Source organism: Abramis brama, assembly GCF_963993115.1.
Source record: "Abramis brama genome assembly, chromosome: 5".
Taxonomy (NCBI): domain Eukaryota; kingdom Metazoa; phylum Chordata; class Actinopteri; order Cypriniformes; family Leuciscidae; genus Abramis; species Abramis brama.
In genome coordinates, this window is record NC_139967.1 from 3,407,924 (window position 1) to 3,425,456 (window position 17,533).

At 37.1% G+C, this 17,533-nt stretch overlaps 1 protein-coding gene across 3 annotated transcripts; it reads right to left on the minus strand.

Moving 5' to 3' along the window:
• Positions 1–134: 134 nt before the first annotated feature.
• LOC311083545 (cytosolic phospholipase A2 gamma-like) lies at positions 135–17,205 on the minus strand. 3 transcript variants are annotated; one of them, XM_084115156.1, is made up of 15 exons: positions 17,111–17,199; positions 14,468–14,493; positions 14,188–14,299; positions 12,264–12,409; positions 11,981–12,182; positions 8,491–8,593; positions 8,272–8,412; positions 8,039–8,104; positions 7,895–7,939; positions 7,315–7,446; positions 4,998–5,117; positions 2,879–2,956; positions 1,674–1,828; positions 1,412–1,577; positions 135–1,337 (listed from the first exon to the last, which is right to left on the minus strand). In XM_084115156.1, the coding sequence occupies exons 2-15, from the start codon at positions 14,491–14,493 to the stop codon at positions 1,171–1,173; spliced, it is 1,659 nt and encodes a 552-aa protein (XP_083971282.1). In that variant the 5' UTR covers positions 17,111–17,199; the 3' UTR covers positions 135–1,170. The 3 variants fall into 3 exon arrangements, with proteins under 3 accessions (XP_083971282.1, XP_083971283.1, XP_083971284.1); XM_084115157.1 differs by lacking the exons at positions 14,188–14,299; positions 14,468–14,493 and having other exon boundaries at positions 17,111–17,205; XM_084115158.1 differs by lacking the exons at positions 14,188–14,299; positions 14,468–14,493 and having other exon boundaries at positions 12,264–12,451; positions 17,111–17,165.
• Between the last annotated feature and the right edge of the window lie 328 nt (positions 17,206–17,533).

Genomic DNA, 17,533 nt, shown 5'->3' on the forward strand with positions numbered 1-17,533 from the left:
CACCAATAAAACATCTGGAAACAGCCGTTGTGACTCTTGTGTCTTTGGGTTGGTGTGTTCACATGTTTCGTGTGTAGAAAATATAATCTTGATATTGATAAATTCCTTTAAATAAAAAATTGGAAAGAGCTTTTAGTCTTTAAATGCGCAGGAAGCTTTATTAATAGGTCCTTGAGGAATAGTTCACAATACTGTTGCACATTACAAATATCATTTAAAACTTAATTTTTCATAGTGCCAGCATTTCAGGAGCTGTTTTACTTGGTTCAGAAAGAAGTTGAACGATACAAAATATTAACCCTTTTACACAGGATTTTTAATGTAATGCATGAATTAAACATGAAATGTAGGGCAGAAACATTTCTATGCTTGTTCCTTTACTCCTTTCTGTAGTTTCTAATCTCAAAATAGATAAACACAGTATTTAGGCCTATTAGCGTTTAATATTTGTGCGTTCTAAATTCATATACAATTTCCATCCATTTGGATTAGATTTGACAGACATAATTTGTCAGTTGTACATAAAAGAAACAAGAATTAGACTTAAGTATTAGCAGTATGGATTTAAATGCACAACCAGGTTTGCATATCTATTTTTATTAAATCAGTCTCATACATTTCACCTAATTGACATTTGAATTCACATACATTTAAACCATGTTCAAGATTCAATTCATGATTCAAATTGGTTTATACTGATTCTAAGGAATCGAAGACACATTTTTGAAAATGATTACCGGTAAACTAAATCCAATAGATAACTTTAAAATATGCCGTTCATCCATTTTATTTTATTTTTGGTGTGTATTTAACTCTGTTAAGGGCATGTAAGGAATTTATGGGAAATTACACTAAGAAAAAAAAAAACTTTTCCGAACCCTTTTAAATACTGTATGTCCAAAATACTAGGGGTGAAAAGTAAAACTTATGAAACTTTGAATTGACCAATCAGCATCCAGGACCAACACAGTTTTATTATAATCAGCATGCATGAAGAAACATTAAAACATGCAGAAACATTTTGAACATATTCAACCGAAATAATTGTCATTCAGACAAAAATAATGCTGACAGAAAAAGAAATTTAACACTATTTGTTGTAAAATTACTGATATGCAGATCAATTTAATCTATATTCAGATTTTAGTCGTAGTGTTAAGTTTATTCACATTAGTGTCCGGATCTTTTTTGCCCAATGATCGCACGAATCTCTTCCACCACTTTTGCTTGATTGTTTGTGATGTTTTTTCCAGTGACCTCCATTAGATCAGTGATCATCTCAGCGCTGTAAGCACCTTGAAACGTGCCATATTTGTTCCTCCAGGCCTCAATTTGATCTGATGGAACAATAACACACTTAAATCAGAACACAGTTTTATTCAGGATATTGTAAGACTCTGTAAAAACTTGCCTCCACAGTTGACCACATTAAAGAGAGGGATGTGAATCACGGTTGGAGTGTTTTGGCCTTTGAACACATAGAAGTCCTTCGGTTTCTCCGAGTCCTCACTGGGAATGTTGACCTCAGGGAAAGGGATGTTTCGTTCCTTGCACGTCTTGGCAGCTTCTGTCACTGTCTGCAGTGGAAAAGCATCACAAGTGCTCTTATTTAATTACTAACATTTCTGAAACTTATGAGTGAAGCTGTAGAGAATTAAATGCGCGTATAATACCATGAAAGGATCCCCATCACTGAAATCCAGGGAAATGATGAGGTCAATGTTTCTCTCTTTTCTCAGCACTGAGAAATAGGGTGAGTTGAGCAACAGTCCAGAGTCTATATAGTCTCTCGTCTCACTTTCCAGAAGAGTGGAGTGCACTGCTTCACCTGAGGCAGAGACGTGTGTAACACTTGAGAAAATAGAAAATGCCGGGCAGTCTGGTTGAGGAGCGAGAAGTCAAGGACTTTCTGGAAATTAACATTTGAACTCTCTCTTGTGAAATTAGCATCACCATTCTAAGTCTGCTTTAGCTCAAACGTGCTGCGTAACACGAGAATGAACCTCATTGGTTGATGATAATCAACACCAAAAGGATGTTTTAGTTTTTGGTAGAGTATATAGACTGAGGCACAAGCTGTAAAGGCTCCACCCTCTTCTGGATAAGGGGGTGGGGATCAGCTGCTCATTTGCATTAATTCATTCTCATTAATTTTGTTTAGTTTGTTCAGAATCGTGGGAGAATTGTGATCTCTATTTGGAACAAAAAAATTGTGATTCTCAATTGATCCAGAATCGTGCAGCTCAACTGTGCTGTAACTTTAAGACAAGACCAATCTTACATATATACTCCAAAGCATTCTTGAATTACAACCATTTAAGTTCAAGATGTGCATTTTCATGTCTATGCATGTCAATGTCTAAGGGGGAGGGGGTGACACTTAAAGGGTTAAAGATGATTATTATTCCCTTATTATTAATAGACTTTATATTTTAATCAGTAAATGTTCTATTGCATGAAATACAAATCTACTTTGCATATTATAAGTCATTATTTATTTGTGGATTTATTTAAATGTTCATTTAGTTCCTTAAATGTTCAAGATTCTTTTCTTTTTATTTCATCTTTTTAAAATGTCAGTGGGTGTTTAAAAAGTATCTAAAGCATAATTAAAAACTGCACTTAAGGTTCATTGTACTATAAAACTTTAAAATTAAAACTCGATTAGTTAAAGCAGATTGCTTAATGTTTTAAAATAATGAAATAAATCAGGGGAACCAAAGTTAACCACTTTCAACTTAATATAAAATTTTCATATAATGCAACTTTTACTTTCGGCCCATGGATCTCAGTCAATTTGACTTTTGGCCCTTCATTGTAAAAAGTTTGGGAACCCTCTGATCACAGCGATCACAGCAGTCAGCAAGTCTGTTCTTACCTGGCATGTTGTGGAGGAAGTTATAATTCCTGCCCCAGATCCAATTAGTGATGCATTCAATAACGCTCCTTAAAGCATCTGTAAAACAAAATGCATATAAAGTAGGTTTTTTTTTTTTTTTTTTTTAAATATTCGGTTCTTGGGCTCAGTTACAGCTACATTATATGTGACTTTTGGCCCTCTAGCGGCTAAAGCATACAACTACAAGTTACTTGCGGAGGAACATTGTTTTGATGATCATGTGAGTTGTGCTTCGGCTCCTGCGCGGATGAATCTGATCAGTGCGAATGTCACAAGTAATGACAACTTTTTGTTTTTTGTTTTAAAATAACGTTACAAAAGTTTAGCAGTGCTGACATAACGATTGCTATTCATATCAGAACACAGTGGAAACTAGTTACCAGCATAAACATCGTTTTGTGAACTTAGTCAATGCAGTAAATGTGCTGCTTTGCTATAACTATGTTGATTTTTGATTTATTAAGGGTTGGCGCTTCCATTTAGGTTCAATGTTCATTTGTCGTGCATCTATTACTCTTCAACTGCATAAAGTACCCTGAACTTCTTTCATTAAGCTATTTATGGATATGACATTAGCGACGGAAATATGCAGTTTCACGCATAATCCTACAGCTCTCAAATAAGAATGGCAAATAGCAATAGATTAGCGCTATATGCCATTTACACTAAGTGAAATTCTATTTACAATAGCAAAATAATATAAAAATAGCAGTTTTTTGTGTAAATAGTAGTTAGATGCTATTTATACTTATAAATAGTGGCATATACTATTTGCACCTCAGTGTTGTACATTAATTGGTATAATCACAAAGAGTGCAAATTATTATATTTTATATATTATAATATTGTATATTATATTTAAGAAAATTATTATGGATGCCGCTTTATTGGAACAATAAAGCCCTCCCTACAACTAACCCTAACCCTAACTAATCAATACTTTATTATTAAACACACGTTAAACAATTTATTTCCACTTTTCGAATATTTTCTTCATTTTTATTGAAAATAAACGCCTTTCGGGGGAAAAAGGGAGAAGTGCACGCGAGTTAGTGTAAATAGCCTCTGCCAACAAGGGGGGACTTAGTGATTTGGGGTAAGGCAAAAAACAGATGGATTTTCAATGTACTCGCTCATTATTAAAATTGTGTTAATTTAGCAGTTACGTAGTGTAGTTTTGAGTTCTTATCAAGAGCAATGCTGGCTGTATTTGTTGCCTTTGGCTTGCTCAGTTGGGGATATTTTGGGAATATTTAATTTTATTCTATCAATCAATAAATTCCACTAGAAACAAACTTTGTTGTATTATTTTATTTTAATTTAATACTGTGAAGCTGCTTTGATACAATCAGTATTGTGAAAAGCGCTATACAAATATACTTGATTTGATTTGATTTGTATACTTTACTTCTTGTCAACAAGTTTCATTGCAGGATCTTTAGACCAGTTTTTGTAAAAACATTTTTTTTTTACTAGAACTATGCAACTGGTTTTCAAAAGAACTAGAGAATAAAAAGTTATTGAATATTAGACACACTGATGGACTGGCAAAAATATTTAGGCCTAAATGTAATTGAATTGCATATTAAATTTCCATCCATTTGATCTACACAGTTTTAATACAAACTATCAAGCTTAATGTGATGCATAATTGTTCATAAATGCATAACTGCACACATAAGTGAAACAGTTCACAGCAACCAAGTTTATATATTGATAAATCTCATACATAGATTTTCACAATGCACATTTTTATGCTGATTCTAAGCAATTTGAATCAAGGCTTTTTGAAAATATGATTTATATCAATTGAAACATGAAAATATGATTTATATTATGATTTCAATCAAATCATTAATAATAAACTAGGCCATGACTTTTTTTTCTTTTTTTTTTTTGAGTGCAGAAATCCTGTATTATTTATGTATGACTGACAAATATGCATCACATTACGTTTATTAGTTTATGTTAAAACAATGGATGGAAATTTTATATGAAACTCAAACACATACATCTTAAAGTGTAGATCAGCATCCTCACGACTCTAGAAAAGTGGAGTGGAGAATGAAGGGATGATATTAGAAACAGTTTAACCTACCATATAGCCAGATATTATTCCGTTCACTCAAACTGTTGATTACATCCATGGAGTAACGCTTCACATTCAGTTTTTCTTCTTCTTTTTCATCAATACTCAGAGTTCTCTCTAGAGAGGGTTCTTTAGAAAGACGGGACATGTATGTTAGTGAGTTCTTACTGTAGTTTGTGTATCTACAAGTACGATCTATTTATAATTAATACATTTTTAGCCAAAAGTGGGTTGATATTTTTGCATGTTATCTTGCACTTTTCTTCTGTTTCATGGTTTGATTTTCATAATTGTTTTTAAATTGTGTCAAAAAGCTGTTAATTTTTAGAACTGTATCTTTATCGTTATGATTATTGTTCCTGGTGTGAACGGGACTTAAAGGGATAGCTCACCCAAAAATTAAAATTATCCCATAATTGACTCACCCTCAAGCCAACCTAGGTGTAGCTTTCTTCTTTCAGCCAAACACAATCAGAGTTATATTTAAAAATATCCTGGCTCTTCCAAGCTTTATAATTAGGGATGTTTTATTGTGAGTATTAGGCTTATAATTATTGCTGATCACTGTTGATATGCTATAATTTTACAATAAAACTTTTGCGACAAACATGTCTTCTAATATCTTCAATTGTTGCGTATACCGAGCTGCAGCGGACATATTTGTAAACGACTTTACTTGGACCCTTTGTGCGAGCTGTCTCTTTAATAATAATGCATGGGCTGACATTTTTGACACACCCACCAAACAAGAGAAAACATATCCAGAGCCCGTCTACGGAGAGCCTGGCCACTCCCTATTAAGTCCTATTGTACCGAATTTTGGTTGTAGTTCCACCAGAGTTCCACTGGGGGCGATCACCCATGAGTGCAAAATGAATGGGAGTCTATGGGGCTAGACGGCTAAATTTGTCTCTTTCACCCGTTTGCCGTTGAGAAATCTCAGATTTGATTGTAGGTTTTGCAAGTTCAACATGGGTTATAAATCGAAAGTTGAATGAACGAGTACTTATGTCCTTTCGATTTCTTACAGGTCGAGTTGTTGTTGCCCATAACACACTAGCATTCTGCTAATGAACGCTGATTGGTCAGTGAAGGACTGATTACGACCAGAGATATCGCTTGATGGCATCCGAAGAGGGACCAGAAACAAACTAAAACAAAAACTCTTCTAGCACGTGTGTTTCCCTGTGTCAGCTGTGTTGTGTGTTTGCCTGTGTCAGCTGTGTTGTCGATGCCTCGAGAGAAAAGAAAGTGCAGAGCGCGAAAGCACCAAAGTGACTGAAGGATTGCCGTAAAGCAGTATCTCTGGTCGTACGATGTGTGTGACGTCATTGACATTTTAAAAGACTTTTTAAAGCAAATAAGTGACTCTAAAAAATCTTAACACCCAGCAATGTGTAATTTCTTTGCATCTCCTTTCGAATACAACATTCAAATTACTAGACAAAAAATTATATCCTGAGAAAAGTGGATTTTGAGGGGTATAGCGCCATAGACCTCCATTCATTCTGCACTCGTCCTGTGAGCGCCCTCATATGGAACGAGAGTGGAACTGCAACCAGTTCAGAAGCCAGAAGTGTACTGAGAATGGAAGTTCTCCCCTTATTAGACATTCTCTGACAGATCTCAACTTTGTTGCGTTGCTGGACACGCCCCATCCGGTCGCCAACGGTCACTCGTGTCACTGGAAATCGTCCGTTCTCCATTGAAATGAATGGTATCGTGTCGCTTTGTCGATTGTAGTGTGAACGCAGCTTAATTCGTGACTGGTGTTTTGTTTTGCTCTATCCTCTGCGCTTCCGCGTTCATCAATACGTCATGCGTCGGGTCACTCTTCCACCAGAACTAGACTCACATACGGTCATTACCAGAAGACAGTGATTAGTTTATAAAGTTATAAATATGGATTTTTTTCATACAAAAACGCTTAGCTTCAGGAGCAGTATGGATTACTTTTATGATGGATGGATGCACTTTTTTGGCCTTCAAAATCGAAGGTACTGTTTACTCCCATTATTAAGCTTGGAGGATATTATAAAGATCCAGGATATTTTTTAATATAACTCAGATTGTGTTTGGCTGAAAGAAGAAAGTCAAATACATCTAGGATGTCTTGAAGGTGGGTCAATTATAGGGTAATTTTCATTCAATCTTTTTAACAGCAGGTTCTCACTGTGAAGACTTATTGAGCATAAAAGCCGCCGTGGACACGTGGTGTATTTAATGAAGTCATGAACACAAGGCTGTGATGGACATACAGACCATTCAATGGTTTGTCACCATTCAGTATTGATGGGTGGTTCACCAAGAGCAGAAGGATTATTACTATTAAAAACAGAGAGATTCCTATCCAAGATATCCATGAGCTTCCGGTAGCATTCGTCTGTATCTGGACAGTATGAATCTGGTTGAATCAACTCTTCGAGTCCTGCTGCTTCCTCACTGCTCTCTTGCTGTTCTAAAGATATATAATTTACATTTTCAGCATCATTACTCCAGAGTTCAGAGTCACATGAACCTTCAGAAATCATTCTAATATGTTGATTTGCTGCTCGAGAAACATTTGAAACAGCTGTGCTGTAAGTTTGGTGTAAGATAAAAAAAGGATACTTTTATAATACTTTTTATGATACTTTTAAAGGATTTACTTTTCTATTGATCAAAGAATCTTGAAAAATAAAATGTATCATGTTTCTTCCCAGAAATATGAAGCAACACAACTGTTTTCAACATTGATAATAATCAGAAATGTTATTTTAAATTCTAATAATATTTCACGGTATTACTGTTTTTGCTGTATTTTTGATCGAATAAATGCAGCTTTGTTGAGCAGAAGAGACTTCTTTAAAAACATCAAATCAGGGCTGTTAAATATTTAAGTAAATAAAGCCTAAGACATGTTTTACCCTTCTTCATTTCCTCAAGTACTTTTTCCTTTTTTTGAAAGAAATCTGAAAAACAAAACAACAAACAAAAATCAAATGGATGGTAATGATTTTAACCATTTAATTTTAAGCTGAATTCAGTCCTCAGAATAATTGCAGCTGCACCTTTTATCTTTTGCCAGAGGAGTTTCTTAATCTCGTCTTCATCAGCTAAAGCGCTGCCGCATAGAGCTGCAGAAAACACACAATATCAGCAAAGATTTAAAGTTTACAATAAAACAGTGGACACAGGTACTATAACACCCTAACATAAATACCACATATTTAATGCAATACGCTAATAATGCAGGCCTGACAAAACAGATTGAGATAAAGGTCAATGAGACAGAGTTTGTTACCTTGCAGGTACAGCATGTCAAATTCATCCTGCTCATTTTTCTTAGAGCCGTTGTGAAACTGACTGCCAAAGCTGGAGGCGTCCACAAACGCTCCAGTGAGAGAATAACCTGCTTCATGTGGAGTGATCTCGAACCAGGGGTCTGCAGACAGAAACACGTCCATATAACAGCTGACACAAACACATCCACTCTCTGTCTTTCTTTCAGACAAACACACACCTCCTTCATTTAACTGTTTGCCTTGCTTGTCGATCACTGTGTAGATGGGAAGCGGGTCTTTACTGTGCTGGTTCCACTGCTCTGTGAGAGTGCGCTCATCGATCTATAGAGAACACAGTTTTTGCCGGGGACAAATACATCCCATTAAAACTCGCACAACATTTTCTCAGCAATAAAGATCTATTTATAAAGATCTGCAGAACAAATGGAGCCTCAAGTATCTTTACATTTCTGCAGTGAGAGACTTTATAAAAAGAATTTAACTGAGAAAATGTTGAGTAAATTTCATCACCATTTTATTCATGCTTGGAAAAAAAAATATGACTGTTTGACTGTTTCATTTTTGGATGACTTTTGTACTTCATGACTTTTGACCCCCCCCCTTTAGTTTTATCTCTATGATGTTGGTTAAAAGTGAATATGAATGACAATGCTTTACACTGTCATTTATATTTTCAGATATAAGCCTCTCATGAAACAGTTATTTTTATTGAGTCAGAAACACACAATAACCTGTCTAGCCTGATTTACGAACAAATCACTCTTATGAAAGAGTGCACCAAAAACACAGCTTGTACACACACGTGTATTGCCCAATTCATGATTACATGAAGGGTACGCAATTTGTTTTATAAACACTTTTTGTTATACTGGTTGAAACTCTTCACATCCTGATAGCAATCAATAATAGAAGTGGTCTAAGTATTAAAACATGTACATATATCTTCTGTGGAAGTCTCAGGACCAAAAAATGTTCGACCAATCATTGCATTCGGACCGATACGATGTCCTATCACCTGTCCACATGTATATTTTCATATCTCCGCGCACCTGTTCACTCAGACCTCACACGTCATCAGGGCGTTTCAAGCTATGTAGAGTTAGACAGACGTTAGTCACAGAGCGCCGCAAACAAACAGCAGCCGCGTTTACTGTTCCTCCTGAACCAAATCAACAAGCTTATGCTGCGTTCATGCAATGTCATAACCGAAATTATGAGATAGCAACCCGTGACGTTCAACCCGGAGTTGTTCACGTCCTCAGACTCGGATTTATGCGTTTATGCGTCAACACTATCAACGGCGAAATGAATCTGCAGCAGTTGTGGAATGTTGGTCCACTCCTCTTCAATTGCTGTGCGAAGTTGCTGGATATTGGCAGGACCAGGAACACGCTGTCGTATACGCAGATCCAGAGCAGATCCTTGCAACATGGGGCCTTGCATTATCATGCTGCAACATGAGGTGATGGTCGTGGATGTATGGCACAACAATGGGCCTCAGGATCTCATTCAAAATGCCATCAATAAAATGCACCTGTGTTCGTTGTCCATAACATACGCCTGCCCATATCATAACCCCACCGCCACCATGGGCCACTCGATCCACAACGCTGACATCAGCAAACTGCTCACCCACACAATGCCATACACACTGTCTGCTATCTGCCCTGTACTGCTATCTGCCCTGCTATATCTGCCCTGAAAACCGGGATTTATCCGTTAAGAGAACACCTCTCCAAAGTGCCAGATGCCATCGAATGTGAGCATTTGCCCACTCAAGTCAGTTACAGCGACGAACTGCAGTCAGGTCGAGACCCCGATGAGGACGACGAGCATGCAGATGAGCTTCCCTGAGACGTTTCTGACAGTTTGTGCAGAAATTCTTTGGTTATGCAAACCGATTGTTGCAGCAGCTGTCCGGGTGGCTGGTCTCAGATGATCTTGGAGGTGAAGATGCTGGATGTGGAGGTCCTGTGCTCGTGTGGTTACACGTGGTCTGCGGTTGTGAGGCCAGTTGGATGTACTGCCAAATTCTCTGAAACGCCTTTGGAGATGGCTTATGGTTGAGAAATGAACATTCAATTCACGGGCAACAGCTCTGGTGGACATTCCTGCAGTCTGCATGCCAATTGCACGCTCCCTCTAAACTTGCGACATCTGTGGCATTGTGCTGTGTGATAAAACTGCACATTTTAGAGTGGCCTTTTATTGTGGCCAGCCTAAGGCACACCTGTGCGATAATCGTGCTGTCTAATCAGCATCTTGATATGCCACACCTGTGAGGTGGATGGATTATCTTGGCAAAGGAGAAGTGCTCACTAACACAGATTTAGACAGATTTGTGAACAATATTTGAGAGAAATAGGCCTTTTGTGTACATAGAAAAAGTCTTAGATCTTTGAGTTAAGCTCATGAAAAATGGGGGCAAAAACAAAAGTGTTGCGCTTCTAATTTTGTTCAGTGTAGAAAACATTGTAATGTTTAATAAAAAACTCGATCTTCCGATAATAACGACAGACGCACTGCTTTAAAGTGGTATGTGTATTGGTAAAAGCACAAATTTGATTTATTTTGACTTAATATGGTATACAATATTATTATTATTTTTATTGTAGGCTACATTTGTTAATTAGTCACACAATTCTTATTTCAATGGGTTTAATATTCATATCATGTAGGCTAATTTTCACACCTAGGCTATATATGAAGAGTTCAGATGCAAAAGCCTCTAAGTGCCATCTGAAATTTTCTTCTAGAATGATCATTTTTATCAAGCTCATATATTTAAGTTCAGTAATTTCACTTAAATGACAATTAATAGGTAATTTTCATTGCCATTTAAGTGAAATTACTGAACTTAAATATACGAGCTTGATAAAAATGATCATTCTAGAAGAAAATTTCAGATGGCACTTAGAGGCTTTTGCATCTGAATTCTTCATATGTATTCATTTTGTGTTATATATTATTAACATATTAATGCTATAACTTGTCTTCTCTATGTAGTGGTCACAAACCAATTCACACCGCACAGACAAACTCACAAACTAGTTAGATTTTTATGAAAATTAACTCTGCCCCAACAGACACTTAAACATGTTTAGTCGGGTGAAATCAAACCCCGGCCAACTACAACAGACATTGACAAGGGTAACAAACTGATCCTGGGAAAAAAAAACCCAACAAACGTGTTTCTGTGCGGTGTGAATTGGCCTTAAGCTCAGAGAGCATTTAGAATCAGCTGATGTGCTTAATAGACAATCCCCCGGTTTCACAGACAAGGCTTAAGCTAGTCCCAGACTAAAATGCCTGTTTGAGCTGTTTTAACTGAAAGCAACTTGCACTGACATACCTTAAAATATGTCAATGTCATTGTTTTGTCTCAAGATGCACACCAGTAATGTTTTTGTCTAAGGCACATTTATAAAAGCTACTTAAATGTCCTAATTGAACTAAGGCCTAATCCTAGCTTAATCTAAGCCCTGTCTGTGAAACCAGGCCAATGTCTATTTGTTATTTATTAATTAATTATTTTTAAGCAGTAAGATGATTATGCAAATGTTTTGCATCTTCAATGTCTGTCAGGCTATAAATCCACAAAGACTGCATTATTGCTTGCTTTGGAGTTGTCTCTCCTCATAGTCCTCATGCCACACTATACATAATTTTCTAGATCTGTCCCTGGTCATGAATTGCATAGTTACAAACCTCTTTCACAAATGTTGTGACGACCATCACTGCCCAGAAGTCAGTCAAGCTGAAGAAGTCTTTCCCATAGTAATATTTCTTCAGTTTGGCTAATGAATCTCCCCAGCTGACTTCAGGACCGCTGAGTCTCTGGATGATCTTGTCTTTCACAGACTCTAGTTTGGTGGACCAGTCTGGCTCCTGATATAAGGAGGCCATGCACCTTCAGAGGAACAACATACTGCTGTCATTTATGACATTCAACCCATCTATGTGTGTGTGTGTTCTTTCTCAGGGTTCATACCAGGTGGATCCAGAGACTCCGCTCAGATAAAGGACACAGTCCAGAAGACTGGAGGTTTTCTGGAGTTGATCCAGGGATCCCAGCAAACCCACCATGGCTCTTTGTCCTCCTCCAGAACCCAGTAATGCAATGTTTGGCACCTCATTCTGAAACACACACACACACACACACACACACACACACACACACTACTCAAAGCATTATATCCACCTTATTTTTAATGTAAAGAATTTTAGTTAACGTTCTGGGAAGGTTGTCTTAAAGTTCTGAACAAACATTCTTCAAGTAACGTTAATAGAATGTTCATTCAATGTTATCTGGTCTTTAAAAATGCTCTCAAAATGATATCCATCCATCGTTCATGGGGCTTTCTTTTTTCTAAAATGTTTGGTTGGACGTTTGTCTAACATTTTTAAATCAATGTTCAGAAAACATTCGAAAGTAACTTTTCAATAATGTTGGCAAAATGTAATACAGTATTCAACATTTGAAGTGGATCAAAACCTTTCATCAAAGTTATACATGAATATTGAACAATACCCGTTCTTGTCTTAGGACAACTTTGATTAACTTTTTTGATCCACTTCAAATGTTGACTACTGTATTTCGCATAACCAAGATAAAATGTTTTTGAAACATTTAAAAAACTGGACGTTTTAAACGTTCAGAGAACATTCAGAAATAACGGGCCCTATCTTGCACCCAGCGCAATTGACTTTTTACACTGACGCATGTATCATTCCTATTTTGCACCCGCGCAAAGCGCGCTTTTCCCTTCACAGAAGCACGTCGCTAAACTAGGGAATGAACTTGCGCTCCCTGGGCGGTTCAGCGCAAAAAAGGAGGCGTGTTCCGGCGCAAACGTTCCTTCATGCTATTTTGCAGGTTTAGAAAACAATTGCGCCACTAACCAGGAAAAAATAGTTTAAAGTCAGTGGCGCGTTGCGCATGTTATTCAGATGCTATTTTAAGGGCGCATGCTTGGCCATAATCAATGTAGCGTGTGCACAACGCGCAAACACTTTGATTCTCTCATCTACACAGAAGCAGCAGTTTTCATTTTTGCAAATCATACATTATTATGATAGATAGATAGATAGATAGACAATTTATTATAAAAGCATACATCTAGCTTACACATTTACCCAAATTATCATACACCTTTTTAACCGAAGTTAATTTGGGTGGGTTTCTCCATCCCCAACGTCCCTGACGAGAGCGTTGCTCTCCTTGGCTGTGAACCGCTCCTGGCGCGCGTCTGGCAAATACGCCGTTATAATAGGAATCCGCTTTAGAACAAAGCGCGTCTGCTCTTAAAGGGAATGTGAGATGACGCTCTGATTGGTTTATTTCACGTTACGCCCAAACCACACCTATGAATAATGAAGCTACTTCAGACCAACCCATTTTAGATTTGCGCCTGGCGCAAGAGTCATTTATCCCGCTGGGAAAATAGCAACAGCGCCAAGACCCGCCCACAAAGTTACTTGCGCTTTGCGCTTTGACACTTGCGTTTCAGATCGTTAAAATAGGGCCCAACGTTTTTATAACTTAATGGGAACGTTAGCAAAACATTCTTAGAACATATTTTTGTTTGCTGGGAGTGGCAAAAAGTGTAGACCAAATATTTTTTGGTCCTGAGACTTCCACAGAAGATATATGTGCATTTTTTTAATATTTAGATTTGAAGTGTAGTTGAAAACTTAATACGTTTCATCGTTATCTGAGTGTGTGAAAGTGATGATGAACTAACGTCACCTTGTACTATTAATCAATGCTATTAATGATGATGCATCAGTGTTGACTTAGCATTATTTCAATGGTTGCTTGCTATTAATGGCATAGTTCACGAGAGTGAAATTGATGTGACATCTGATGTTCATTGGCACCATTCGCAGGTCATCTCAGATATATGAAGCTTTACCTCACTGCACTCTATCTGAAGCTTCGTCAGACTTTGTTGAACCGAGTTTCTCCTTCTGGCTACAAACTCCTCCTCGTTCTTATTCAGAGACGGTTCGATTCGCACCGTACCACTGCAGCGACAGACAGAACAGTCCTGAATTTAACTTTATTTGATATATTTTGATATTGAATATTCTAGATTTCAATGCATTTAAGTCTGCAGTTTATTTTGAACAGTTATATAACTGTTACACTTGTTTTAATACTTCCATGAATCTGAGCAGGATTACATACAGTACCTTTCCTGGGGTTTGGATGCACTCATCTATAAAACAATAGAGTCCACATGCAAGTCAGTTTTTGTTATTTGAAATTATATATATGTTCAGTTGCAATCGAAATTATTCAACCTTTTACCTTTTAAGGAAGCTCAATTCCTTTGGAGTTAGTAAGAACATTCTTATCATGGTCTACTACTCCTACATTGAAAGTGTCACTACATTTTCCATTGTCTGCTGGTTTCATTCTATTAGCCTCCAAAATAGAAATAGTCTGGAGCGCACGGTTAAAGTCTGCTCAAAAATAATTGGACTCCCTATTAGGGCTCTTTCTACTATAAGTGATCAGCAAACATTGAGATTGGCTGGAAGGATTTTACAAGACACTTCACATGTCATGTTTTCTGAGTGGCTCCCTTCAGGGCGACGGCTTCGTTGTCCATGTTGTAGGACTCAAAGGAGGAAGGCAACCTTTGTTCCAAAATCAGTGCAGCTTTTAAATTCTCAACCATCTCTGGCCCCCTGGGTTACCAAGTCATGATTTTATAGGGTTTTTTTGTTGTTTTTTTGTACTCTGTTATATACATACATATTTACGTGTTTATTCATTCTTATATATGGTATGGACTAGTTGTGTCACATGCCTGTCCTGTCTTGTGCTGCACATGGGTGTTTTGTTGTTTTGTGCCATGTGCTCTCCTGTCTATTGTCTAGCCCCTCCCATCTTGTTATCTGATTATTGGTTAATTTGTCTCACCTGTCTTTCTCGTTACCCTTCTTTGTTTGTTCCCCTATTTAGCCTCCCTGTGTTTGTAGTCCTGTGCTGGTTCATTGTCCAAGTTACCTGTTGCTGGTGTTTCCTTCCCGCTTGCTTTCTGAGTTTTGTACCTTGTCTGCCAGTGACTAATAAATTTCCTCTGCATTTGAATCCTCGTCTCACGTTCAACTATTCCGTGACAAGTTGTTGTTTTTTTAGGTATCCACTTGAAGTGGATTTTTATTAATATGTATTCCGTGCACACTGTTATTATTTATTTAATGTATGATGTTTTTATGTATATTGTTTACGTAACTCTACATGGCCTCATTAATTGCCCCTTGGGGACAAATAAAGTGTTTGAAATTGAAATTGAAAACACCCATTGCAAATCAGGTTTATTGGTAAAATTTATAGACTTTCAGCTGTTTGAAATGAACAAATCAAACAAAATGTTTCAAGTGGTTTCCCCAAATTCAACTGAAAATGCAACTTTTAATGACTTCTGCTGTTCAAAATTATTCAACCCCGTCATGGCAAGTATCCTTGTCCTGTCATGACCTGCTGCAGACAAGATGTATAACCGGACACCAGCTTCTGGCAGTGTTTCTGAGGAATCTGAGCCTGTTCCTCATGAGCAATGGCCTCCAGGTCAGTAATGTTCTTGGGTTTGCTGCTGCAACCGCCTTCTTCAAATCCCACCAGAGATTTTCCATGGGGTTCAAGTCAGGTGACTGTGATGGCCACTGTACAATCTTCCAGGACTTCTTCTGCAACCAAGCCTTGGTGGAATTTGAGGAATGCTTGGGATCATAGTCCTGTTGGAAGATCCAAGCTTCAGCTTCCTCACTGACGGCGTGACGTTTTCTCTTAGGATTTTCTGATACTTTAATAAATCCATCTTGCTTCCACACACTGCAGGTTTCCCTAGTATTGTTATAGTATTGACCTTAGTACTGTTGCTGACCCTGTCCATCCCTTTATGACCACAGCGTATGTCATGTTTTGGTGGATACTTCCAGCAGGATAACACACATCACAAAGCTCAAATCATCTTATGACAGTGAGTTCACTAAACTCAACCGGCCGCTAGTCACCAGATCTCAATCTAGTAGAGCAACTGGATGTTCAGATCCGACAAATCTGCAGCAACTGTGTGATGCTATCATGACAATATGGACCAACATCTCTGAAAAGAAATGTTTCCAGCACCTTGTTGAATCTGTGCCACGAATAATTAAGGCAGTTCTGAAGGCAAAAGGGTCCAACCCGGTACTAGCAACTTGTACCTAATAAAGTGGCCGGTGAGTATGTATATATACACATACAAATAGCACATCGGCATAGAGATAAATGGAGATAAATATAGTGTCATAGTAACCTATCGTCTAACAGGAAAATGTGAATAAAGTATGTGTCAAAAGATAAACAATTGACTATTTAAATAACATGATAAACACAAAAATTCAACTATAATTAAGGTCACTTTAAAATAAAATATAAGATGGCCATAAAACAGCTGATTACTTACATCCTTATAGTTTTTACTCAAATAGAGTCAGATAAATAAATAAAATGTATTGATCAAAATAGCAGCACACTGAAAAAAAAAAGTTACAAACGTACAATTATTAATAGTATATTTAAATAAAATTACACCGATTTTGATGTATAGAAGATAGAAAACTTGTCACTGAACCAAAATCACCTAAATCATTTTTCACCATGATTGTATATTTATGCAGTTTTGATAATGTTTAAATTGGGTTTTAAAGCAAATGGCTGAAAAATGCTGGATCCGTTCATACTATGATTGTCACATGTAATCTATGATGATGCCATGAAACCTTAGCCTTGCTATTGCTGAAAATACTTTATTTCCTAAAGCTTTAAAAATATATACTTACTATTCCTGTAAATCCGAGTCTTCACCAACAATACCGTATCAACACAGCTGCTGTTATCTTGACATGTGAAAAGAAGATGCTCTTTATATGGCTCTGAAAATACATTGCAAGTCCAGACATAATCAAAAGGGGCGAGGTTGTAAATTACACAATCATTCACTGTAGTTAATTATGCAACCTCGCGGACCTTTTAGTTTAGTTTTTGTGGCAGGTTGATCTGGTTGAACATGTTTATAAAAGGCTCTTTTAACTGAGAAAAGGCGAAAGTCTTCAGACACATTACCAGTAAAACATGTGATAAATTATTGCATATGGATGTAATAATAATGCAATTTAATTTATAATTGATTCTTTAAGAAACATCAACATTATCTGGGATAACCTACTAAATGATGAGATGATATATAAATAAAGCGCTTAACA

Bases quoted from the DNA above. Each gene is read 5' to 3' on its own strand.
- LOC311083545 (XM_084115156.1), bottom strand. From the start codon at position 14,493: ATGAGTGCATCCAAACCCCAGGAAAG. The intron at 14,300-14,467 runs GTACTGTATGTA...CTGTCGCTGCAG, and splicing joins GCATCCAAACCCCAGGAAAG to TGGTACGGTGCGAATCGAAC. The intron at 1,578-1,673 runs GTATTATACGCG...TTTCCACTGCAG, and splicing joins GTGATGGGGATCCTTTCATG to ACAGTGACAGAAGCTGCCAA.